Source organism: Orbicella faveolata, unplaced genomic scaffold (assembly GCF_042242905.1).
Source record: "Orbicella faveolata isolate gen_17 unplaced genomic scaffold, um_ofav_v1 contig_24, whole genome shotgun sequence".
Classification (NCBI taxonomy): domain Eukaryota; kingdom Metazoa; phylum Cnidaria; class Anthozoa; order Scleractinia; family Merulinidae; genus Orbicella; species Orbicella faveolata.
The window spans coordinates 28450433-28478203 of NW_028301552.1; the positions used below are offsets into that span (position 1 = coordinate 28450433).

The 27771-nt window shown below is 36.9% G+C and overlaps 1 protein-coding gene across 2 annotated transcripts; it reads left to right on the forward strand.

The window, feature by feature from the left end:
* Positions 1-27249, forward strand: LOC110064698 (E3 ubiquitin-protein ligase pellino homolog 1-like). 2 transcript variants are annotated; one of them, XM_089291914.1, is made up of 11 exons: positions 1-137; positions 6853-6968; positions 7088-7223; positions 8398-8496; positions 9091-9291; positions 9478-9660; positions 9885-9983; positions 10558-10656; positions 15808-15936; positions 22028-22143; positions 22731-27249. In XM_089291914.1, exons 1-11 carry the CDS (start codon positions 105-107, stop codon positions 22852-22854), a joined length of 1335 nt encoding a protein of 444 aa, XP_089148040.1. In that variant the 5' UTR covers positions 1-104; the 3' UTR covers positions 22855-27249. The 2 variants fall into 2 exon arrangements, with proteins under 2 accessions (XP_089148040.1, XP_089148039.1); XM_089291913.1 differs by having other exon boundaries at positions 2-137; positions 15805-15936.
* The last annotated feature ends 522 nt before the right edge of the window (positions 27250-27771 follow it).

Genomic DNA, 27771 nt, shown 5'->3' on the forward strand with positions numbered 1-27771 from the left:
CCGGACTTGCCTGAACTCATCCCTCGGGAGTCCCTTGTGTGTGTCGGGTCTTTTTACAGACCATGTTATTTCCTCTCTGAAGAGTACGAATTGGCGGTGGATCTATGACAGAAACTGCGGAAGAGTCTCTTGATGGGGTAAGAAAATGTGTATATTTTCTCTTTATTCGTTGATTCATTTACAACGAAGAATACAACGGTCGCCTTTAATACCCCTTGGAAGTAAGTCACTTTCGATTCACTCCGGTATTTAGCGTGTTTCAACACGTTTTTTCTTTATTCAAAATGAAAGCATTTTATTTTATTTTTACCTAAGTTAGCCCCTTACCTTACATAGTTTCAAACGTAATATATTAGATTCAGAAAACTCGGTTAGTTTTGTCAAACACAAGCTTAGTACAGAACTGACCTTCCGTGGTTCAGTGGCCGCCAAAACTGCATAGCCGTGTGTTGTTTGCGCAAGAAAAGTAATTACCTCTCACAAAAGCAATTTTAAATGGTCGCAATGATCTTTGTTTGTAGCCTTCGAAGTTGAAATTTTATCTAAATTGCAGTGAGCTTGTCGATATTTTGTTAAGAACGCAATATACAGATGAGAAAGACGGTCTGTAATGTGTTGAAATTCGTCGAATCCTTTACCGTAGGGTGCCATCATCTTAAAATATATCTGGCACAAATTAGCATTTAAGAAGCGTTTATTCATATTTTTAGTCATGAATCAAAACTACTGTTTCGTCAGGTTCTAGTGAAGAATTTCATTGCACATCTCAAAACGTAGAAGATAATTGTTCTTTTTTTGTTTGTACAAGTTTTATCATGACTTCAAATTTCAAATTATAGTTGTAAGAGAAAACATCATGTTACATAAGTGCCAACAGCTTTCAAATTCTGCACACGTAGAATCATAAAGTAAATTGGTTCAAGAGATTTCAATGCCCAAAAAAACATTTATCTGCACAGACAAATTAACAAATTTTAATGCACATCCTCAAATTCTTTTGTAGCCAATCAGATGACGTCTTAAAATTCAGGGCAAATGTGCGCATTTTTCGTGAATCATATTGTTATATAAAAATATACTTAACAAATAGTATATGAGTACCCTTTCTTTAGTTATTGCCTCAACACCTTAATAGCATTGAAGGTTTCATCGTCTTTTACAAGCCCACAGTATAATTACTATGCCATGTATCGTGACGTTGTGATTGGCTGATGCTGGTAGATGTTTATTTACCCTTTAGTATATTCTCAGCTCCGACTATTGCATTTCTAGCTCTCTGATTGGCTCAAAAACTCCGACTATGAGCCATTAGTCGGAGTTTTACCTTATATGGAAAACAGTGCGCCAAGTTTAAAAATTTTCCGCTCTGTAAAATTGTTGAAATAAAAATCGGCGGCAAAAACCCGATTAAGAATATACTAAAACAATTATTCCATTCGACCTTGTTGGATATGAAGTGATCATAACCAACTCGCGCTACGCGCTCGTTGGTTATTTATCACTTCATATCCAACGCGGTTTCATGGAATAATTGTTAAATAACCGCACAGTTTGATAAATTAATCCACTTCCTTTTATCAACTGAACAGTGGCATTATTTTCCGAAGTAGCTGTGCCGCCCATATATGACATGTGCAGACTGCAGACTACATTTAGGTCTAAATAGCACTCTCGCTAGCCTGAATATCAATCAGGCTAGCCAAAATAGCACTCTTGTAAGCCTGTTTACCATAAACTATCAATAATGGAAATGGAAATACAATATTAGTGAAAAATTCTGCAATCTGCTTATGTCATACATGGCTGTGCCGCATCGTTGCGCAAAGATTATATTCACGTTGTGTAGAGTATTTGTGGTTTCAAACAAAAATGCCTCAAGTACTATTAAGGCATGCCATTGTTGACAGTTCTCCTTAAAATCTTAATTCTATATTCACTGCAATGGATCTTTTTTTTCAAACAAATATCAACTCTGAAATCATTGTTGCGGACATGGCTATTTGTGGAACTAACCAAATTTTTTGTGAACACGTGTTCTTTTGTTTTGCAATCAATTCTTTGTCCTAATTTCTACGATGTATCAAAAACACCTTAGGAGGCTGATCAGGAGCAATGGTTATATGCTTTGACGACCCACGGATAGGCATTTACAGTGTATGTAGATCACACAGTGAATGAGATATAGTATCATATGTTTATTCCTCTAGTTGGTATTTGGTAATACAAAGCTGGCAGTTTTACATAGACGTTCAATCAGTTATTTTGCATTAATACGTCCTCTAACTTAATCTGGAAATTGGATTTTCTTTACACGACCTTAACTACACATTGTCTCTATATATCTTCTTCCAATATTTTTCCATACGGTTGCCGGATTTCTTCATACATGTATATATACGTAGTTTTTGCAAGTGTATTTGAATCACAAGCGAGTGGCGTTTGGTTTTAGTGTAAAATATTTGGTCGATTGGATTGCAAATGATAGAAATTGTCAGTGAATTGAATTACCCCATGAATTTGTCATTGTATTGTATATACTTCTATACTTTTTTTACGGATTTTGACGATGAATTTTGCACAATTTATTGTAGAAATTGACAAGTGTGTGTTGTTTACTAACTATATGCATTGTGGGTGGTGTGAGCTATTTGATAGCGTTTATCTTTATGCCGAATCTCAAGTGCTTATTGAGATGGTAATTAGATAGCAGTGTGGTTTGACCTCATTCTGAAAGATTATATTTCAACTGTGGGTGAAAAAATTAGTACAGTGAAGCAATTTTGTTTTTAAAAGCCGAGGACACATTACAAAGAAAAGAACAATGTTGTGTTTGCGTCCACAGTCTCCGAGTTGTCCAGTGAAGTAATTTGTTGTCTAGGGCAATTTTAAATGACCTTTTTAACACATTTTTAACACGGAGGACATGATTATTATATCTCAAGAAGAGATAAAGCTCATAGATCTAGTTATTGATTAACTTTCAACAGTCTTGATTGTTCTTTATGTAAAGTCATTGATCCTAATTCAAGCTGAGATGTCCTCAAAGAATGAAGACAATCTCACTGACATTAACAGGATGTGGTGTGACAGATGTCTAAGAAGCTTGTCTGTCATCAACAGTGTAATAAAGAGAAAAGTACCTGTGGATCTCATGCAACGTCTTTTGCAAATACTTATCATGTTCATGTTATTTGGCAGATATTTACACGCTTTATTTGCTTTTTGACACATCCATTTGTGAAATCAAGATTATCATGACATTGATCTTGATAAGAAGCTCAGCCAAAAACAAAGGAACAGAAATGACTCGCAAAAGATCAGCGGAAAACTGTTTTTTCTTTTAAAAACAACTTATGCTGTCCAATCTTTATATAAAGATATTGTGTCTTGATAATTGGCTGGAACATACAGTGACAGCTGTTAGAAAGATCAGTGGAAAATTATAGCCTTGTTGATTGTTTGATGTCAAGTTTTATGGTTGATCGCCTTGTTATTGTTATCTTTTTCAGTACTATTGCTATTCAATTGCTGTCTAAATATTTTAAAGGTTCATGAGTAAATTATTGCACTTGTTTAACTCATTGACTCCCGGAGCTTTTTGCCAAAAATGCATTTTTTTTTTACATTTTGGAGATTTTCAGCCTGGATATGAGCCAAATTAGCTCCAGTGTACTCAAAAAGGCATTTGCAACATGACAGCATGCCTTTCTTTCCACTAGCATCGTGTTTTACAGCATTTTTGCTCAGGCATGCGCAGAAATCAAAGCTTCGAGATAGCTTTGGACAAGAACTGAAGTGAGCTAGGTCTTTAGGCTTTTTGGTTTCTTTAATTTTTTTTTCGCCTTTCCTGTTTCTCCTTTTCTTATCTTTTTGCTACAGCGATTGACCTGCTACTGGGCTTGCTTCCAGTTCCAAAATTTGTGAGAAAGCATCATCGAGACAGTCAATTTTTACCATGGAGAAGCTAATTGTAGTCGTAGGAAAATTTGCTCCAAGTTTTTCACTCAAATTTCTGAGCATTTTCGTGGATATTTCAGGCTCCATTGAGCCGATCAGTCTGATCTGGGTATCATTGGAAAGATCTTTTCCTCCTGCAGAACTTGAGCATAGATGATGCCAATTTTGGTGAAAGGTGATGATGTTAGAAGTGGAACAAAGGCCAACACGCATCATGGCTGGTTACGGCCAGCACAGGCATCAATGGGTTAATGGCTTAGATTGTTAGTAGCAATCATTGATAAATACAGCTATATATAGGTTGGTGTACAGTCTTTTTACTTAGTTTTGCCAATTTTGATTGCTGGGTAATTATTAGTGTTCGCTAAATTTTATGGCAACTGAAACCCTTTTGAAAAAGTCATACTTGTCAATTACTGCAATTTAGTTTTAGCCCAAAAAACAGTTTAATGTTCATCTTGCTTTTTTATATTTTAATCAAAATGATAAGGCAGTATGTTGGAGGACAAATGTTATCTATTTATTTACTCAAATTCAATTACACAGATGATCAAAGTAAAATACAATAAAGAATTAAATATATTTACAAATGTAAAAAGGAGATATCTGAGTTTATATAGAATAAACTGCCTGAGATAACATATAAACAGAATACTGATATTTTTATATTTACTATATAAAACTGATTCACTTTCTTACTAAACCATGATAATTTGATCAATTGTCCTGATGGCTACAGGCAGGCCGTTCCATAAATCCACAGTGTGTTTAAAAAATGAGAATTTAAAGACACTGTATTAAATTTTGTCTCTTTATTTTTGCATTTTGCACGATAAAACCAAAATTACAAAATTTGGTTAATGATATGGAGGTTTCCTGCATATTTAACAAAGAGGGTTATTTTTGAGTATTATATGTCGTGTTTTTGCAGCACAAATGTTAATCTAGTCGTTATTGCTGTTTGCCCACACAGTGATCAAGTTATGAATTTTTTCATCTGTTTTAATCCGTTCCATTTGTTTCAATCTTTTCCAGTTTTTAGTATCTGCACTATAATCATTAATACTTGTAGTGTGCTAAAAGGTTTCCTTGCTCTCCTAGAGCCTTTTGTATCATTTGCTTATATTTAATCAATTTCATTAATGGCAAAAGTGATCTCTGTACAGCATGTTGTTCTCAATACTAGCCACCTGGAAGGGGAAACTCGTGTTAAATTCTTCTCAACATTTTGTTTGGTTTGGTTTGGTTTGTTTGTCATCCTTAAGCATAAAAATATTTTTTTTTTGGCGGCTACACTACCCACGTCCTTGTTCCATGTTGACAATTTATATTTAAGATATAAATATAAATATAATTAATGAATTTATTTCAATTTATCACAAATTGCATCATTGTTAGATATTTGGGGACTGATAAGCTCAGAGTAATAGACATGTTATTGCCATTGTTGTTATAGGTTTTCCTTTTCATTCAGTTTTGTATGCATGTTTGCCTGTATGTACATGAAATTTGAACATTGCAACATTAATTATAACATTGAATGAAGGTTTTTGTGTCATGGTTGTCATGTAATATCTTGCTGAACAAAAAGTTTCTTTGAACTTACAACTGGGTATTTAAATTTTTAATTGCTACACTAAAAAAGTAAAAGTTCCAAAAATAATTTATGGTTAGATTGATGAACTGTGGTTCCCATCGAAAGAAAATTTTAAAATAAGCATGAGCTGATCTAGTAGTGTCCTGAGGGAATTTCACAGGTGAATCATTTTTGTCTTACTATGCATTGTCAGTTGATTACCAGTTAAAGTTGCGACAATCAGGAGCTGAGTATTATAAAAGTTTGAAATATGTTTCCATCTGCAACTTGTTATTGTAAATGCAAGATTTTGTCAACCCTGTCATAAACTACAATCTGATACAAATGTTTCGAGATGCCAAATCTAATTTTCATTTCATTTACCATGGAATAGGTGGAAATAATAATTATTATTGATATTGCCAAGAATCTTAAAATCTTAAATTTCCCCTGTCAAAATACCACCATCAATGGTGGCAGTATTGTCCATGGTTATTTTTCTCAGTTGACATGTACAAAATTTTGTATATCAATGATTAATTTACTAATTATAATTTTTCTTAGTGGATCTAGTTTCATCGCTTAATAATTATTCCTGGTGATAATATTGGACTTATAGATGAATTTTTAGAGTAGGAAGATGTAACTGATTATAACAAGCTCACAGTTATTATTTTTTTTACACTTTTTGCAAACTGTTGTTGATTGTAGCTAGGGCTGTAGAGCAGAATGATATGAATTCATGTGATGAAAACCAGATGTTCAAAATAACCAAACTCAGAGATTCCTATAAATAAACTTATGATATACATCTGTTCTTTGTTTGAGTTGCATTTTGTTATCTGTGGCAGCAAATTAAAATATTATATCTTTCAACTGAAAAAATTCACTCTAGTGACTGGCTATTGGCTATTAAAGATATTCACAGTTCTTTATGCATCTGATGTGAATTGTTATGAGCTTTTGGGAACAGAAAGATCTAGACATAATTTCCCGAGCTAATGTTTTGACATAGAGTTTTCTATTTTCTAGTTATTTTGGGATGCTGTTGACATTATTTTTTCTGGGACTCTTCAAATGTGAGAAATTATTAGCAACAATTTCATTTTATTTCATTTTATGTCTGATTTGGATCACTGTTTAATCAGTTGAGAATTTACATGCCAAGTGTTTGTATAGCAAAATTTATTGGAATATGTTTATAATTTGCAATGCTTTGTGCTTTGTATGAACGGTGTAGTTGGGGTTGCCATAGTTGATACAATAACAGCCAAAAGTTTATTGTTAATTGCTTTTGCTGTTTTGTTTTTCTGTTGTAGGAGGGGAGAAATGGGCAACCAAAAGTTAAACGACTCAAAGCTGTAGATGATGTAGGTATGACATCCAGTGATAACGATGAAAAAGACAGTATTTACGGTGCGCTTGTGGTTCTTGGGTAAGTCTGATCAACCCTGTCTCTAAATGAAGGAATCCATCATTCCGGAATAAACGTTTTCAAGACTGTGTTGTTTACATTTTGTGGTAAATGTGTGTGGTTTTGTAATTCTTGGTCAGTTACAATGGTTCTCTACCCGATGGAGGAGAACTCAAGCGTCGTCACCGAAGCTCATATATTTTGAGAAAGAAAGGATCCCCCTCAGGAGTGCAACCCTACAAATTGCACCTGGCTTCTTCAAACACTGGAATGCAGGTGTGTGCAGATTAATCGCACATGTGTGATTCCAGAAAATACCCATTACCATTCAATCATGTAAGATTTTTTAATTGGTGTCCAGGCTTTCCCAACCACGTAGAGTTTTCACTACATGATTAGAGATATCTTCTTGTAAATCATTTCTCTTAGATCAATCACCTGGTTTCTGATATAAGTTTTACAGGCAAAAAGAATATGCCCAAAATGATAACTGTGTCACAGTTATCTCTACTATTTACTTACAGTGCTGTAACAACTTTAAGCACAGTTACAATCAAAGGTCCTTTAACCTGGAGTTTGGTTGTCCGTACAATGTAATTCCCTTGAATATTAAGATTTTTCCCTTTCTTTTTGTAATACCTTGTGTTACTGACCCTGATGGCTCTCGTTGAACGTGGCTCTCTCATTTTATTCCCTGATCTGTTCAAGAGCAGCAAATTTATTCACTGTGTTCAGGAATAGTAATGAGTCTAAAATGCACCAATTGCAGCAAACTAACATGCTACAAATAGCCACACCTAAACACCTAAACTCGTCAGCAGGTGAAGGCAACATGTAGAACTTTTGTCAGTAATGGAAACACTGGAATCAACACCTTTAAGGGACTCCATCTTGAAAACAAAAAAAATGAAGTTAACCTTCATCTTCTTACTCTGGAAAGTATTGTTTACATTTGTCCCCTTCCCCTCCTTGTTCTCCTTGCCACTGGAAATTTCTGTTCCTGAAACTAGGCTTACCTCCCCAAGTTTGTGGGACTCCCATGGGGAGAGTTGTGGGTATTTTCTGGAACCGCATTTGAAATATCAATGCATGTTTATATCCTGAGGGGTGCCACAGGGTTGCCAATTTTTTAGGAATTTTGTTTTATTCGGTGACTTAGCTAAGTAACAGCCAATCTTGTGGGAGTGCTGTAAGTAAAATTAATTTTGAATAATAATTGATGGTTCATCTTTGGAGTTATTTTGTTTTTTGGTCCATCTGTTTGTTTCTTTGTTTGTTTGTTCATTCGTTTGTTCATTTGTTTGTTCACTCAATTGCAATTGCATAAGAGAACAACATCAGCAAAAGGGTTTATTTCATAGTTGTAGCATTTGCGACAAGCTCCATTGCAGGTAAATACAAGTTTTATTTTCACAAAGAACATTATGCTAATGAGTGGTTAATCAAACAGATTGTTAATTCAGAGGCCCACAGTGTATCATACACATTATCCCGCGGCAATGCAGTTGTTGTTGAATACAGTAGAGACCCTACAACTGATATGTTTCAGGTATGAAACTATGAAACTTCATACATGTTGTGATGTTTAGCCATTTTTTAAAGTTTTCATAGCCTGAATTTCAGCTGATACACTTCGATGAGGGATGTCTGAAATGATGATGCCTTCTGATGACGTCACTACCTGAAATGATTGGTTGAATTTGAAACATTTACATAATTATGCATGATTTTGAGTAAATTTTTGCATGGACAACTATAAGATAGCATAAGAGGCCCACTGTTTCAGATGTCTCCCTTGCAAGTGTTTTACTTGAGGATGGCCGCGATTCATTACACCTAGACCCTCTTGGGTCCTCTTGGCTAAGGCACAAAACCAGGACTCGCATCTAAAACGACTGCACACATTTCTCTACCCACACAAGGTGCCGATCTTTAAAATGATGCAGGCAATATTCCTTGAAAGACCTCCCATCCAATTTGAATGTCACTGCTACAACACTTAATGGGAATCAGGATTACATCACATGCCAGTTTATTAAGGTTAAAATCTGACTGTCCTGGATAATTCGACTTGATACTAGAACCTTACAATCAGTGGGCAAGTTTCAGGAAGTATAATTTGTTTGCTTCTTGCTCTTGGCAGATCGGCCGTTCAGCTGATTCTAAAATAGACTTCATTGTAATGGACACAGTCCCTGGAAACAAACGTGCTGAAGTCAATCAAGAGACACAAAAAAGCACCATTTCCAGATACTCCTGTAGGATTGTTGTTGATAGAAGTCCACCTCACACTGCCAGAGTGTTTGCTGCTGGGTTTGACAAATCTAGTAATATATTTTTAGGGGTAAGTGATCATGATAAGATTTCTTACTGATAAACTAGATAAGCTCTAGTAGATAAGGTAAGCTCTAGCAGTGTGGGTCTTTTGGTTTGTGTGCTCTTTAAGCTTAGCTCATGAACATGAAAATTTTAAGTTATTCCTAGTCCAGATTTGAGTTAGAAAGTGTTCTTTAAATTTTGACCTCGACAGGAAAAAGCACCAAAGTGGCAAAATGAAGAAAACATGATGGATGGTTTAACAACAAATGGAGTTCTTCTAATGAATCCCAAGGGTGGCCCATCTTGTCAGCCAACAATATGGCGGGAAATATCAGTTTGTGGTAATGTATATGGACTTCGCAAAACAAGGTCGACTACGGAGAGAGGAAAGACTGTAAGTAACAAGAGTTTTTGTTTCTTTCTTGCTGTAAGTTTACCGTTGTTCACAAGTTTTCTATAGCTTGGATTGCTGAGCCAGAGTAACTTTCGTAGCCTGACGAGCCCCTCTTGCAATACTTAACTTTTCAATAGATGATTGTGAAGCCAAAAGGAACAAAACATCTAGACAGTATTTTCAAGAGATAATGTTTTGTTCTTGTTTTGTTTGTTTTTTGTTAGGTGGAGGATGAGTCAAATGTTCTGCTTGATGGATCATTGATTGATCTTTGTGGAGCTGTTCTGCTCTGGCGATCTGCTGAAGCACTGAAGGAAATGGCAGTATGTTTTCTTTTTCTCTTTCATTCTACTTCTTTTAGACTGTACTTGAGCTCACTTCATATGCTGTAATTAGGCCAGGTCACATGGTATAAAATTAGTCATGCAGAGGGACATTCAAAGAAGGGAAATTCAGGTTTTACTGGTACGGTGCAAGTTGCTTCATTTTGGATGTCCCAGTTTATCTTACTTACTGTCCAGCACATGGTCATCCCCAGAGGCTGTAATCCTTTTGGTCAGCACCAGGAATTGCCACCTCTAGCTGCACCCCATTTAAAATTTTGTAACAACCAAGCTTACATGGACTCATTGGGAGAATATCGACCCTCAGTCTTTTCTGTATGACCTAGGCCTGCTATTCTTTTGGTTTGGTCCTTGTAGTTGGTTAATAAGACGTATGATGAAAAATTGGATTGTTAAATCTGTGTTCTGTACCATAAAATTAATGATAATTTGTGGACTTAAAGGAAACAATAACAGCACACAATAATTACTTAGCATTACTAATATGGGACTTCTTAGGTAGCTTGAAGTAAGGTTTTGAATGATTGACAGCCACATTTGTCCTGATTCGCAGACTTTGGAAACCATTGACAAAATGAGGGAGGGACTGAATGCATCTAGACCACAATGTCCTGTTGGTCTAACAACATTGAGGTTCCCCAGTCAGTTAGAGGTAAGATTACTGCTAAGGTTGTTGTCTTGTATAGTGGAAACTCGTGAAACATACATTTACATACATTTGTATTTTTGTTTTCAAATTAAAATTACAATTATAGCATGCCCGCGGATAGCTGAGCTAATCTAGGCGGGTCATGTTTACACGAATTATTAATATACAACTAGGTACAACTAAATACAACTGAAGGCAACAAGAGAACTAAAGAGACTAAAACTGACAATGAAACCAATCAGCATTCATTGAAATGCTATACTAAAGGAGCACTGCCGCATATTGTTGGCTTAAGCATCTGGTAAACTTGAAAGACTCTTCTATTCAATACTGTATCTCATGAAACCAGGATGAACTGTAACAAAACAAGCTGCAAATGTCCAGTTTTACAATCAGATGTACTCAGCCAAATGAAAATGTTTTATTAGTAACAGTCCAGTGTTGGAAATAAGCTATCTCTAAACAAAAACTTACCAGTGCTTTTTTTTAACCTTTTCTATCTTTCGAGATGCTCAACTAATTTGCCAACAAAACAAAACTTAGTGTTTCATAAATAGACAAAATACATTATGGCTTCCTCGCAGTGATAATTTACATAACCGTTGCACGTGTATGGAGTGATACTGCTGGTCTCTAGGTGAGCCAGCAGTTATTAGTACATGAGAATTGAAGATGGTGCACAAGAGGAATAAGGATGTTTATTCACTAAGAAATAAATCTCACCAAGATTCATTGATAGAAGCTGTTTTTAAAATTAAAGTTTCTCCATTGTAGTTTTCCTTAAGGTCTTTTAGTATAATTTTTCATTGAAGGGAAAAACGTAAGTCTTCCACATACTGACAAGTTGTGCACTCCAATTTCTTGATTCTAGGGAAATATGTGAATTTGGTAGTGCCAGCTGTTTGTATAGCTGTTTTTCAGTTAACACTATGGAAATGTGGAAATATTTCCAAGGAGTGTCAAAAGTTGATGATAGAAACAAAGATAAGACAGTAAAATCAGTCTGTGATCCTATAATGGACCAGAACAAGAAAGCTCAAAACGAAATGGCAAGCTTGGGTGGTGGTGGGGGGGACGCATCTTTCTGAAAATAACACTGAGCAAGTGGATTTTGAGAGTCACTTACCCAAATGGCCAGTGCTGTTAAAATTTAGTTTCCAACACTGCAGTCATTGGGAAAATGCAAATTTTATTACATCTGTTTATGGTTTGCTCAATTCAAGAAGCTAGTCACAAAAGGGGATAAGTGACGATTTTGGTTGCTCTTCTTTTTTTTGCTCCAGATTAGCTGAATTTTTGCATGTGGTCTTCAATGTAATAGAAAAACGTGGTTCTGTATTTTTGTCGCTGGTTTTTGCTTTGTTTTCGAGTTAAAACCTATGCAAAAAAACTTTTTGAGAGATTTTGAGAGCATTTCAAAACATTGAAAAATTCGTAATTTTCTGAAAAAAGCATGTTTTCGAAAAGGGAATGCATAGCTATGTTTCCAAAGTTGGGTTTAATCGAAATTCGTCAAAAAAGGCTTGATTTAATGAAAAACCATGTTTCCTTTAGCATTTAAAGAAACCGGAAGTGCGCCCGATATCTATTGGAAGTTACCCTATCAGCGCGTACGCAATTTACACTACCAGCGCACTTCGGTAGATCAAACAAAGCCACACAGAGGAAGTTTTTCTCTTTTTCTCATCTAAAATGTAAGCGAATTTGCAAGCTTTTGAGTTGTTATTATTTTCCGTGCTCAGGCTGACGTAAGTAACCGGAAGTGAAATTTCACCTCCTTAGCATTGCACGTGAGCGCATGCATGAATCGGTTAATGGGCCCTTAAGCATTGTTTTAAAGTACCTTGTATGCCTGCCTGGTGGTTGAGAGGCATCATAAAGCCTTGATAAACCCGTAAGTCATCAGCATGTTTTAAAGAATCAAAATGTGTTCTGAAACTTCGAAGTCAGCTGATATACCGTAATCGTGTTGTTGGCGTTCGAAGTCAGATCGAGCCAGGCAGCAAAGTCCATTTGCCAAGTGTTGCTAGCATCAAAAATTGGAAAGCAAGAACTGGTTTTAGACTTATAAAATTTGTCTTGTATCGACCACCATGTTTTCCCGTGCATGAGGTGTAAAGATCCTTCCCGATTTAAACATAATAATGGCCAGCAAGTGGTGATCGATTGTAACAGATCTGTGATCCAGTTTGCGTTGATTTTATTTCAAATCGGCATGATTTGTAGTGTTTTGAGCTTTCGGCATCAGGTGACATGCAGATGTATGGAGACCCGTACGTTGTGCAGAAGGGTTAATCTGTTAATCTGTCAGCCCTATTTATAGAGCGTTTTCATGTGGAGTCATCAAATTCTTAAATCCAAAACTAAACAGCCACCAAAGTTGTTATCCTCATCAGACATAAGAGGTACCAGCGCATTTTGAACTTGGAAGTTATGGCGGTGCGTGACATAAAGCTATGATCGCGTTTGTTGAAAACTATGTTTTATCTCGTGATTTTTTAGCCATTTAAGACATTGCTGTATTTGGAAAAGTGCTTATTGAAATGTTTATTTGTTTCATTTTATTTTTATTTACACCTTTTTTTGACCTGAAATCAACATTTTTGAGCTTATACGTTGCGTGAAATTACCATTTTCAGGAGCCCATCATGGGCTCCTACCATTTTGCTGTTTTCTAAGTGAAACCAACATCCTTGCCGTCACGCGTTAACATCAAATCAACATTTTAACCTATGTAGACTTGAAATCAACATCATTGAGCTTATGCGCTGCGTGAAATTGACATTTTGCTGGTTTCTAAGTGAAATTAGCATCCTTGCCGTCACGCGTTAACGCGAAATCAACATTTTAACCTATTTAGACTTGAAATCAACATCATTGAGCTTATGCGCTGCGTGAAATCGACATTTTGCTGGTTTCTAAGTGAAACCAACATCCTTGCCGTCACACGTTAACGTCAAATCAACATTTTAACCTATTTAGACCTGAAATCAACATCATTGAGCTTATGCGCTGCGTAAAATTGACATTTTGCTGGTTTCTAAGTGAAACCAACATCCTTGCAGTCACGCGTTAACGTGAAATCAACATTTAAACCTTTTTTGAACTAAAATCAACATTTTTGAGCTTATACGTTGCGTGGAATTGACATTTTGCTGGTTTCTAAGAGAAATCAACCTCCTTGCCGTCACGCGTTAACGTGAAATCAACATTTTAACCTATTTAGACCTGAAATCAACATCATTAAGCTTATGCGTTGCGTGAAATTGACATTTTGCTGGTTTCTAAGTGAAATCAACCTCCTTGCCGCCACGTGTTAACGTGAAATCAACATTTAAACCTTTTTTGACCTAAAATTAACATTTTTGAGCTTATAAGTTGCGTGAAATTGACATTTTGCTGCTTTCTAAGTGAGATCAAAGTCCTTGCGGTCGCGGCGGACCGATCCTTTGTTATGATAAACCGAGGTGAAACTTCAACTTATAACAAAGGCTTGGCTTGGTTATTATAACAGAGGATCGGCTCTGTTTATCATAACAAAGGCCCGGCTTCGTTACGTTACGTTACGCAGAAGGGTTAATCTGTTAATCTGTCAGCCCTATTTATAGAGCGTTTTCACGTGAAGTCATCAAATTCTTAAATCCAAAACTAAACAGCCACCAAAGTTGTTATCCTCACCAGGCATAAGAAGTACCAGTGCATTTTGAACTTCGAAGTTATGGCAGTGTGTGACATAAAGCTACGATTGTGTTTGTCAAAAACTATGTATTTATCTCGTGATTTTTAGCCATTTAAGACGTTGCCATATTTGGAAAAGTGCTTATTGAAATGCTTTTATTTGTTTTGTTTTATTTTTATTTACGCCTTTTTGGACCTGAAATTAACATTTTTGAGTTTATACGTTGCATGAAATTACCATTTTCAGGAGCCCATCATGGCCTCCTGCCATTTTGCTGTTTTCTAAGTGAAACCAACATCCTTACCGTCATGCGTTAATGTCAAATCAACATTTGAACCTATTTAGACCTGAAATCGACATCATTGAGCTTATGTGTTGCGTGGAATTACCATTTTGCTGTTTTCTAAGTGAAATTAACATCCTTGCGGTCACATGTTTGCGTCAAATCAACATTTTAACCTATTTAGACCTGAAATCAACGTCATTGAGCTTATGCGCTGCGTGAAATTGACATTTTGCTGGTTTCTAAGTGAAATCAAGATCCTTGCTGTCACGCATTAACATCAAATCAACCTTTTAACTGTTTTTGAGCTGAAATTAATATATTTTTAAGGTAACGCATTGCAAGAAAAATCAACATTTTGCTGTATTTTAAGTGAAATGAACATCTTTGTGGTTGTGCACTGACGTGGCAACAAATATAAGTTTTTTGCATACGTAATGTCTCAGAAACGATGCAAACCTCAGCAAAAACACATACAAAACATTGTTTAATGCACCTAAAAAATAATGCATGCAAAATTTGAAGCTTTTTTGACAAAGTTCACTTTTGAGCAAAATACCTAATGCCCATTTTCCACATAAACGAAACCGGGCTTTGTTATAATAAACCGAGCCGATCCTTTGTTATAATAAACTGAGGTGAGACTTTGACCAATAACAAAGGCTTGCTTCGGTTTAATATAACAGAGGATCGGCTCGGCTTATCAGAACAAAGGCCCTGGCTTCGTTTATCTGAAGGGCTTGGCTGAAAAAGGGCGTTGGGTATTTTTCTCAAAAGTGAACTTTGTCGAAAACGCTCCAAATTTCGCATGCAGTTTTGTTTAGGTATGTTAAGCAATGTCCCGTAGTTTTTCTGCTAAACTTTGCCTCATTTTCGGGGTATTGCATATGCAAAAAACCAATCGGTTTTCCTAGTGGTGTCTTTATAAAGTGAAGCAAAAACCAGTGGCAAAAATACAGGACCACGTTTTTCTATTACATTGAAGACCACATGCAAAAATTCAGCTAATTGGAGCAAAAAAAAAAGAAAAGCGACCAAAATCGTCACTTATCCCCTTTTATGACTAGCTTCTTCAATTGGTGCTTGATTGAAAACTTATGGTGATCTTGAATATCTGTACAGCATCCCTATTATACCAGAATTTATTGTTCAATATTTTTTCCTAGCCATGTTTTATTTTTATTTGTAGCAGCCTGCCAGCAGTGTGGCCAGTGCTCAGCCGTATGTATATCTCAAGTGCGGCCATGTGCATGGTCTTCACACATGGAATTCACCTGAGAGGAATGCTGCTGATAAAAGGACATGTCCAGTCTGTTTACAGGTATGTAGGAGAGCTATCATCTTTTTCGATAACCAGAATCCTCCAAAGAAGAACTTTTGGAGCTGTGGTCACCTCATGGTCTACCTGTAGGGTGCCCATTGTGCTCCAGATCAAGGGACATGGGTTCAAACCCTGGCCAGAGTCATTGTGTTGTGTTCTTGCACCTCACTCTCACAGTACCTCTCTTAATAAAGAAAGATAAATGAAAGCTGTGAAATTGTTAGGGCAGCCTCAGACAAAATGCCAGGGGTTGGGCGGGGGGGGGGGGGGGGGGTACCTGTAGTGCACCAGCATCCCATCTAGGAGGGTTTAGCAATAAACCATGTATCTCCATGCTGCAGAATCAAGCCATAGATTAACACTAACATGGATGAATCACTTGGCATCTCCAGTCCAGATGCTGGTTATAGACTTTCATACTAATGTTTCACATCATATCATATCAATGAGGAACAACCTCATTTGCATTTGTTTTACACACACAGTTACATATGTGACTACAATTGAAAGGCCGCATGCAAGAACGTCCCCTAGATTTTTTGGCCATTTTGGAAGTGTTCAAAAATAGCTGAATTTTGGCATGTAGGCTTCGTTTTACCTGAGAAACATTGCTCTGAATTTTTTTTGGCTGGGGCGCTCTTCGTTCTCGAGAAATAACGTATGCAAAAAACTCAGTTTTCCAAGCGGCATCTTTTGGAGATCTTTTGTTGAACAAAAAACGAAAGAAACCTTATTATTTTGTTGAACAGCAAACAGGCAGACTGTTTATAGTGTATTCCACTGAATCTTAGCTGTCTTAAAGTCAAAGGAAAATAGTATATAGAGCGGAAGTCTGGGAAGAGATTGTTTACATCGGCTATTGTGACGTAAAGTTAACACAACACGTGAATCGATCGAGCGGCAAACAAAATACCATTGAAGAAAAAAGGGATGTGCCGCATTAGAGCTCTGTCAACTAATATCTTAAGCAGTGTGTTAAAGTACCTTGTATGCCTGCCTGGTGGTTGAGAGGCATCATAAAGCCTCGATAAATCCGTAAGTCATCAGCACGTTTTAAAGAATCAAATGTGTTCTGAAACTTCGAAGGTAGCTGATATACCGTAATCGTGTTATTGGCGTTCGAAGTCAGATCGAGCCAGGCAGCAAAGTCCAAGAGCAGTTCTTGCCCAAGAAAATACCTCTGGTGAGTTGTGGCCCATTTGCCAAGTGTTGCTAGCGTCAAAGTTTGGAAAGCGAGAACTGGTTTTAGAGTGATAAAATTTGTCTTGTATCGACCACCATGTTTTCCCGCGCACGAGGTGTAAAGACCCTTCCCGGCATGCATTGCGATCACGTTCTGCTCACGTTTCTCGAACTGGTAACTAGATTGTTTCGGCTTTTTTCATTTAAAGATAATAATGGCCAACAAGTAGCGATCGATTGTAACATAGATCTGTGATCCAGGTTGCGTTGATTTTATTTCATATCAGCATGATTTGTAGCGTTTTGAACTTCTGGGATCAGCGGACATGCAGATGTATGGAGACCCGTACGTTGTGCAGAAGGGTTAATTTGTTAATCTGTTAGGCGGTGCGTGACATAAAGCTATGATTGCGTTTGTCGAAAGATATGTGAAGAAGTTAGTCATAAAAGGGGATAAGTGACGATTTTGGTTGCTTTTCTTTTTTCTTGCTCCAAATTAGCTGAATTTTTGCATGTGGTCTTCAATGTAATAGAAAAACGTGTTCCTGTATTTTTGCCGCTGGTTTTTGCTTCGCTTTATAACGACGCCGCTAGGAAAACCGAGTGGTTTTTTGCATACGCAATATCCTGAAAATGAAGCAAAGTTTAGCGGAAAAACTATGGGACATTGCTAAACATACCTAAACAAAACTCTATGCGAAATTTGGAGCGTTTTCGACAAAGTTCACTTTTGATTAAAATACCTAACGCCCTTTTCCCACCGAGGCTACAAATAAACGAAGCCGGGCCTTTGTTATGATAAACAGAGCCGATCCTTGGTTATAATAACCAAGCCAAGCCTTTGTTATAAGTCAAAGTCTCGCCTCGGTTTATCATAACAAAGGATCGGTCCGCCGCGACCGCAAGGACTTTGATCTCACTTAGAAAGCAGCAAAATGTCAATTTCACGCAACGTATAAGCTCAAAAATGTTAATTTTAGGTCAAAAAAGGTTTAAATGTTGATTTCATGTTAACGCGTGATGGCAAGGAGGTTGATTTCACTTAGAAACCAGCAAAATGTCAATTTCATGCAACGCATAAGCTTAATGATGTTGATTTCAGGTCTAAATAGGTTAAAATGTTGATTTCACGTTAACGCGTGACGGCAAGGAGGTTGATTTCTCTTAGAAACCAGCAAAATGTCAATTCCACGCAACGTATAAGCTCAAAAATGTTGATTTTAGGTCAAAAAAAGGTTTAAATGTTGATTTCACGTTAACGCGTGACGGCAAGGATGTTGGTTTCACTTAGAAACCAGCAAAATGTCAATTTCACGCAGCGCATAAGCTCAAAAATGTTGATTTTAGGTCAAAAAAGGTTTAAATGTTGATTTGACGTTAACGTGTGACGGCAAGGATGTTGGTTTCACTTAGAAACCAGCAAAATGTCAATTTCACGCAGCGCATAAGCTCAAAAATGTTGATTTTAGGTCAAAAAAGGTTTAAATGTTGATTTCACGTTAACGTGTGACGGCAAGGATGTTGGTTTCACTTAGAAACCAGCAAAATGTCAATTTTACGCAGCGCATAAGCTCAATGATGTTGATTTCAAGTCTAAATAGGTTAAAATGTTGATTTGACGTTAGCGCGTGACGGCAAGGATGTTGGTTTCACTTAGAAAACAGCAAAATGGTAGGAGCCCATGATGGGCTCCTGAAAATGGTAATTTCATGCAACGTATAAGCTCAAAAATGTTGATTTCAGGTCGAAAAAAGGTGTAAATAAAAATAAAATGAAACAAATAAACATTTCAGTAAGCACTTTTCCAAATACGGCAACGTCTTAAATGGCTAAAAAATCACGAGATAAAACATAGTTTTCGACAAACGCGATCGTAGCTTTATGTCACGCACCGCCATAACTTCCAAGTTCAAAATGCGCTGGTACCTCTTATGTCTGATGAGGATAACAACTTTGGTGGCTGTTTAGTTTTGGATTTAAGAATTTGATGACTCCACGTGAAAACGCTCTATAAATAGGGCTGACAGATTAACAGATTAACCCTTTGCGCAACGTACGGGTCTCCATACATCTGCATGTCACCTGATCCCAGAAGCTCAAAACACTACAAATCATGCCGATTTGAAATAAAATCAATGCAAACTGGATCACAGATCTGTTACAATCGATCACCACTTGCTAGCCATTATTATGTTTAAATCTAGTTACCAGTTCGAGAAATGTCTGCAGAATGTAATCGCAATGCATGCCGGGAAGGGTCTTTACACCTCGTGCGCGGGAAAACATGGCGGTCAATACAAGACAAATTTTATCACTCTAAAACCAGTTCTCGCTTTCCAAACTTTGACGCTAGGAATGCTTGGCAAATGGGCCACAACTCACCAGAGGGTATTTTTCTTGGGCAAGAAATGCTCTTGGACTTTGCTACCTGGCTCAATCTGACTTTGAACGCCAATAACACGATTACGGTATATCAGCTGCCTTCGAAGTTTCAGAACACGTTTTGATTCTTTAAAACGTGCTGATGACTTACGTGTTTATCGAGGCTTTATGATGCCTCTCAACCACCAGGCAGGCATGCAAGGTACTTTAAAACAATGCTTAAGATATTAGTTGACAGAGCTCTAATGCGGCACATCTCTTTTTTGTTTGATGGCATTTCGTTTGACGCTTGATCGATTCACGTTGTGTTCGCGTCACAATAACCGGTGTAAACAATCCGTTCCCAGATTTCCGCTCTATATGCTGTGGGATTTGGTTTTGACTTCATACACTATAAACCGTCTGCCTGTTTGCTGTTCAACAAATAAACTCCTAAAGACATGGCTAGGAAAAGCCAAGTTTTTTGCCTACGTTTTAACTGGAAAACAAAGCAAAAACCAGCGACAAAAAATACAGAACCACGTTTTTCTATTACATTGAAGACCACAGGCAAAAATTCAGCTAATTTGGAGCAAGAAAAAAGAAAAGCAACCAAAATCGTCACTTATCCCCTTTTATGACTAGCCTCTTCATGTAATCATCTCGTAATTTTTAGGCATTTAAGACGTTGCTGTATTCGCAAAAGTGCTTATTTGATGTTTATTTGTTCGGTGCAGATAATCATTGTCCCAGATAACCAAAGTAAGTTCCAGATGTTAACACTATTTTCCGGCTGCCATATTTTACCTATTTAAACCTGAAATCAACATTTTTGAGCTGATACGTTGCGTGAAATTAACATTTTGCTGTTTTCTAAGTGAAATCAACATCCTTTCCGTCACGCATTACCTGAAATCAACATTTTTACCTATTTAGACCTGAAATTAACAATTTTTAGCTCATAAGTTGCGTGAAATTAACATTTTGCTGTTTTCTAAGTGAAATCAACATCCTTGCCGTCACACGTTAACGTGAAATCAGCATTTTTACCTATTTAGACCTGAAATCAACATTTTTGAGCTTATACGTTGCGTGAAATTAACAATTTGCTGTTTTCTAAGTGAAATCAATATCCTTGCCGTCACGCGTTAATGTGAAATCAGCATTTTTACCTATTTAGACCTGAAATTAACATTTTTGAGCTTATACGCTGCGTGAAATTAACATTTTGCTGTTTTCTAAGTGAAATCAACATCCTTCGTGTCACGCGTTAACGTGAAATCAGCATTTTTACCTATTTAGACCTGAAATCAACATTTTTGAGTTTATACGCTGCGTGAAATTAACATTTTGCTGTTTTCTAAGTGAAATCAACATCCCTATTGTCATGGGTTAACATGAAATCAACATTTAAACCTTTTTTGACCTAAAATCGACATTTTTGAGCTTTTACGTTGCGTAAAATTGACATTTTGCTGCTTTCTAAGAGAAATCAATATCGTTGTCTTCACGCATTAACATGAGTCAACATTTTAAGCACTTTTGACCTGAAATCAACAAATTTGAGCTTATATAGGCTGCGTGAAATTGACATTTTGCTGGTTTCTAAGTAAAATCAAAGTCCTTTGCGGTCACGGCGGGCTGATCTGTTATTATAATAAACCGAGGTGAGACTTCGACTTATAACAAAGGCTTGGCTTGGCTATTATAACAAAGGATCGGCTCTGTTCATCATAACAAAGACCCGGCTTTGTTTATTTGAAGGACTCGGCAGGAAAAGGGCGTCAGGTATTTTAATCAAAAGTGAACTTTGTCGAAAATGCTCCAAATTTCGCATGTAGTTTCGTTCAGGTATGTTAAGCAATGTCCTGTAGTTTTCGCGCTAAAGTTCGCTTCGTTCTCGAAATATTGCGTATGCAATAAACCACTCGGTTTTTCCAACCTGTGTGCCTTTTTTGCATACGTTATTTCTCGAGAACGAAAAGCAACCCAGCGAAAAAAACGTCAGAGCAATGTTTCTCAGGTGAAACGAAGCCCACAGGCCAAAATTCAGCTAGTTTTAACCACTTTCAATAATGGCTGAAAAATCTAGGGGACGTTCTTGCATACGGCCTTTCAATTCTAGTTTCGTCAGTAGAACTCCTTAGTTGATAGCCACCGGCTTTCTTGGCTTCAGCTAACAGAATTTCACAAAGAGCTTGGAAATAACCACATGGTTACAGTAGCTGAGATAATAGTAACTGTGATGTGATGGATGCCACTAAGTAGCAAAACTGTGTCACAGCTAGTGCCCTATTTACTTCAGTGTTACTTAAGATGATTTCCACAGAACATTTGAGCAATAATGGCAAAAACTAAGTTATCAAAAAATCTCATAGCATGGTAACATTTTGAATAAAGATAAAGATAAAGAGAACTTATGGAGACTTAAGCTCTCAAGCTGACCCAGTGACCCGCTGCTGTGAGGAGATTTTTAGTAAAACATTTTGCACTTATTGCTCAAACTTTGAGCAGAATCCGTCTTAATATTGATTGTTGTTAAAATCAGGCCAGCAGTTATGTTCCATTGAGCCTTGGAAGAGAGCCGGCATTCTACCAAGGAGAACCCGCAGCAACACATGCTTTTGTACCATGTGGACATGTTTGTTCTGAAGAAACAGTAAGGTACGAATTCAAACAATCTTTCCCCCAGTTTGTAGCTCAGTCTACAGACCTCTGATTTGTTGATATCCAGTTTGGAATATTTGCCCAGAGTTAGTAACAAGAGGTCCTACAGAGTATTTTGAGTCCAATTTCAGAAGTCTTGTGAACAGGGTAGATTTGGGCTTTGTATGAAGCTGGCAAACAGCTAACAAAAATAAAAAAAGCTAGCTAAAAATGTTGGGTGCTTACCATTTAGCCAGAAAAACCCAGAAATGTCAGTTGAAAGTCAAATGGAAATTACGGAAAATCCGTTCAGAAATTGTAGACTTCCTCCAGAAGTAGTCCTCTTTTTCCATATGGAACGGAATGCTAAAATTTCCTTACCATTTGCTACATTTTCTAATTTCAGTCTCTCATCAGCCAAAATTAGCAATAACAGGAAATCAAATAGTATTTTAAGTGCCATCTTGCTTGGTTGGATTGCTGATTTTGGAAAAACCCTTGAAATTATTCAGTTATCATCCCAACCAGTTTATTCTGATAAATGGTAAGCACCTGTTGCCCGGTGAGGAGAACTGTTATTGAATATAGTCTTCCTGGTCATGTAGGTTTTGGCAGCAGGTACCCATCCCCCATGGATGTGACGCTTTTCAGGCCATTTGTCCATTCTGTGCCCAGCCCTTGGAAGGTGAAGATGGCTTTGTCAAACTCATATTCTCAACCGATGAATAACTTAGTTAATAATACACTTGAAAAATATTATTTCATCCTGATTGGCTATGAGTGCAAAGTTGTAATCTGTGTGCAAGTAACAAGATTAATACAAAGACACTTAAAAATGGCAAATGATCATCTCCAGTAGTTTAACCCTTTGACTACCAAATTTTCACCAAAAAATGCAGTTTTTAATATTATTGCTAAATCAGTTTTTTGGCTGCCATGACGCTAAATGGGCCTAAGTTTTGCTGAAAATTTTGTTCGCTAGAGACTAAGATAGGTCAATTGGACAAAATTATGGAGAAAAAAGAAAGTTTTTAGAAAACTTGTGCTTTTCTTTAACCCTTTGACTACCAAATTTTCACCAATAAATGCCATTTTTAACCATTAAATCGGTTTTCTTGGCTGCCATGATGCTAAATGGGCCTAAGTTTTGCTGAATAAGCTATTATATGTATAAACACGTGACATGTATATGCATCCTTGGGGATCAAAGGGTTAAAGGTAGTCAAAATTTGTACTTAAGGTCTTCCAAAGCTATATGTAGCTGAAGAGATAATTACATGATTTCCAAACTCTCCCAAAGATCACCCAAAGCCTTCGAAAATTTACAAATATCATCTGAACATTTTTGAACACCTGGGAAGATCAGCCAAACCCTTCCAAAGATTTCTGAACAGCTCTGAAGATCATCTTAAGATTGCCAAAGATCGCCTGAAGATTGCTGAAGACTCTCAAACATTTTCAGAAGGTTTTTTTTGGAAATTTCCAAAGATAGGCACTGCACGCTGCCTTAATGATCAGTTCATGTACAGCCAAAGGCTTCATAGGCTCTTTTTCAAGTGTACTATTAACAAGTCATTGCATGATTATTCTCATGCAATTTGGAATAATTTTTTTAGAAACTACAAATATTAACTAAATTAATTGCTTTAATTAATGAGTGTATTAGCCTTGGAAAAATTTACTTGTGGTTATTTATTCCAAATTGTACTGGAAATCATCTGATTATCTATACAAATACAACAAATAGTGTACAGCTTTACTGCAATTATTCACATAAATTTATATGTTACCACTGGGTTAAAAAATAATTTATTTGTGAAATAGTGTATGGTAAATATTTTGTCACGTACGGTGGCTTCAAAGGGACATCAATAAATCAAACATAATTTTCTGCAAGTTTGAGTTTGAGCTTGACTTTGAGCTTGACTTTGAGTTGGAGTTGGAATGCTAGTCGAGTTGGAGTTTGTTCCCACGATCTTCATGTTTTTCAATATTCACGTTTTTCAAACTTCTCCACTATTCCCTGAGTAACACTGAACGTAAAGTTGTCACGCTTCAAACAACAGCTTAAGAGATACGTCAAGAATCAAAACTGAGCGGTCCTGCTGAAACAACTATGATGTCAGACAACGAGTTATTGCTATATCTCGGTCCAAGTACATCTGGTGACAAGGATGTCGATTAAACAACCCCAAAAACACCTTCTTACTGTCCTCCAGCAGACACCGAAGAACACATGAAGGAGAAACCAAATGATGCTTCATGAAGATTCACCTCCACCATCACAACCCAGACCACCAGCTCGTGACACCAACGAGAACAACCCGCCAGAGCAGAAGTAGCCAGAAAAAAAGAGGGACAAAATGAAAATATATGGACCATCAATCAATGGAGGCAAAATTGTCAAAATAGAAAATTCTATCGTTAAACTGGAAAGACATTTGAAAAATTGGACATGTCCGAAATCATTGCAGTACTCCGCTCGCGCCAATATCGCACCTGATAGTGCTTTCCAAAAGGAAATAAGGACATTAAACAAACTGCCAAACAGGCACTTGTTAACGCCCTCACACGCTTCCATAAACGAAGGCTTGACAGCCTTAGAAACAAACTTAAGACTAGGCCTACACTTTCGTCTCAAAGACGTACTGATGTAAATAGGCAGAGTCATTTTGAGTCGCAATCGGGGTCAAACATTGTAAACAACGACGATGTAGAACTAGCCAAATTGGAGAAAAGGATCATAGACCTCACAAATATTGTGTCAACACATGTAATTAACACAAATAAACATGTGGAAAGTACATCTCTGAACCATCAGCAACCAACACAAACCATTTTAAGAGCCATTGCCTATCCAAAAACCAAAAGCGTAGAATGTGCCAAAAAAACACCACAAACAGGCATCTAACCACAGAAAGGGAGACTAATGAAAAATTTCTAAAAAATTTTTCAAGCCACCAACTTACTGACAACCAAGTCAGCGTGATATCAAAGGGTCTCAAATTTATCCCAACACCCGTGACAAACAAGGCAAAAATCAGGCATCAACTCATGCAAGATTTTGAACAGTTTGCAAGAAGAATGCACCTTCAATACATATTTCATGGTCAAAACAAAGAACCGCGTCCATTCCATGTTAAATCAAACTACAATGGGTGACAAAAGTAGTTGAGACACTGCTAGGAAACAACGCTTTGCGATATTTAAGCACTTGTTCCATTTTATTTGCATCTAGCATTGATTCTCTGATAGCCCCAGTCCCCCAATTCAATGTTGTGTAGGTGCTGTTGTCTGTGCAGTTCAAGAAATGGAAAAAAATCAACATTGTTTGGGGGGGAAGGGGGGGGGGGGGGAAATGTGTCCAAGACACTCAAAAATCGAATTTTACTGCCAAGTGTCTCAACACTTTTGTCTCCCATTGTAGATACCACCGTGTGGGCCTGTCATAATCTCTTGTTTTCAACAGTACAAATCTGTACCCGAACTCGAACTTGTACTTGAACTCCAACTCCAACTCCAACTCCAACTCCAACTCCAACTCCAACTCCAACTCGAGCTCCAACTCCAACTCAAAGTCGAAGTCAAAGTCAAACTTGCAGAAAATTATGTTTGATTTATTGATGTCCCTTTGAAGCCACCGTAGGTGATGTGTTTCGTGTTCTTATACTGCCTATGAAAATGCTGGTCATATTTAGATAGAAGGCATGTAAATTGGAACTTGGGACTGTTTGTTTGTGTAGTTATTGAACTTGTACAGTAGTTGTGTCTAACTTTGAGACATTGCTTTTTCACTAACATTAAGAGTGGTTCTATTGAATTTAGAACAGTGTCTGAAAGGTTGATACCCAGATGTCTGGGAGCCTCTAGCGTTTGGAATGTTTGGAATGTCGCTTTCACAGTGCCTTACCTGCAATGGACTTGCATTGCATTTACGGGGGAGAGTGTGAGGCACAAATTGCTTAGGCATCCTTGTTATTCTGTGTTGTTAGTTGATATGAACGTAATTGCTTGCATGACACAAATTAGCCAAAATAACCCAAAACTTGATTTTTGCTTAAACTATTTATTGTTTAAAGTTAAATTTACATACCTTTCAATAACGTTTACTGATTTTTGATGTTCTTAATTTGTCATTCAAAATTCTTGATGTTGGAATTGTCTTTTACTTGTCATTTTAACTAACTTAGTATAATTTATTATTGTATGGTATATAACTGGAAGCTCATAACAGTATTGAAATGTGGAATATTGAAAGAAAGAAAAGCACTGCCCAAAACATTATTGTGCATCACGCTTATGTGTTGCTGACAAGTCACATTTATTGGCCAAGAGTGATGTGCGTGTGTCCCAATATGGTGGCTTGTAGCCTGAATCAATGGATATTTGTTCCATATTTCAAACCCCTTATGAGATTCTGACAGGGTATACATTTGTGCACAGATTTTTACTTTGTAACAAAGATCTGTCGGGTCTTTTGCTGTGTTTCCATAGAAACCATTTTTGTACTGCTTTTGGCAGGGGTTTAAATACTAACGCAGATATTAGCCAATCAGAAGTTTAGAAGAGGAGTGAGTAAATTTACACTGTAGGAACTGTTTTTTCAAAGTTTACTTGTAGCTAGCCTTCAGAATTTGGAAAATTAAACTCAATGGTGTTTGGGCTGTTCTGTAGTTTGAACTTTCAGTTTCAATTTGGGGTGATGCATGTTTACCTCAGACAACTTGGAAGCTGAAGAAAACATATTTGAAAATTAAAATTATTATACTTCCCTGTGCAATTTTGTGAGAAGTTTTAAATATCATTTGTATTGTAAATCCTTAATTGCACTGGTAATATATCAAAAACAAAACACCTTGAAGTGTTGGGCAATTTGGTCAAACACGGTCTTGAGTGCTTGATATATCTTCTCAATTGAAACTAACACTAAGGAGAAAACTAAGAAATAAAATAATCGTAACAAATCTATGCTAATTAAAAAACACTGCACGATTGAATTATTAATTAGTTGAAGTGGGTAAGAAGAGCTCCTTATGATAAACAGCCTGTAGATGATGATGATGTTATATTTATCACTTCTTTTGATAAAGTTATATGGTATAATAAAGGTTTGAGAAGGATAAATCGAGATATCTATCTGCTCTATGGCCAGCCCCTTGCAATGAGCTGTACCCACATTCTCTATGGGGTGGATATGGTGATGTCTAATAGTAATGTGGAATATCTGTATTATTCAATCGAGGCCACTTTTGAGATAGCACATTTTGATGTCATCTGTACATCTGTAACTCGAAAGTTGAAAATATTTGTTAATTAAGTCCTGCCATGAGATCAGAAAATGATTAAGCTGGTAAGGCAAACAGCTATTTTAGGAGAGTGCTTCTATCCATGGAGTATAATATAGAGAAACACAAGTCTTCCCTAAGAGTGATTAGTTCTGAGAACATCATCATGTTCGTCTCAGTTGAACTGCCATATTCATCTTAGAAAGTTTTCCTGTCGTGCAGATTTAAAAGACCTTTATCCCAGGGTGGGGGGCAGGGGGTAGGGGCTACTCTACACACTTTTATATGGGGAGGCTCGAAGTCCAAGCCCACACTCTTGTATACCATTTTAATTGACAGAAAAGGGATCCCTTTCGTATAG

Bases quoted from the DNA above. Each gene is read 5' to 3' on its own strand.
- LOC110064698 (XM_089291913.1), top strand. From the start codon at position 105: ATGACAGAAACTGCGGAAGAGTCTCTTGATGGG. The intron at 6,969-7,087 runs GTAAGTCTGATC...ATTCTTGGTCAG, and splicing joins GGTGCGCTTGTGGTTCTTGG to TTACAATGGTTCTCTACCCG. The intron at 22,144-22,730 runs GTACGAATTCAA...CTGGTCATGTAG, and splicing joins TGTTCTGAAGAAACAGTAAG to GTTTTGGCAGCAGGTACCCA.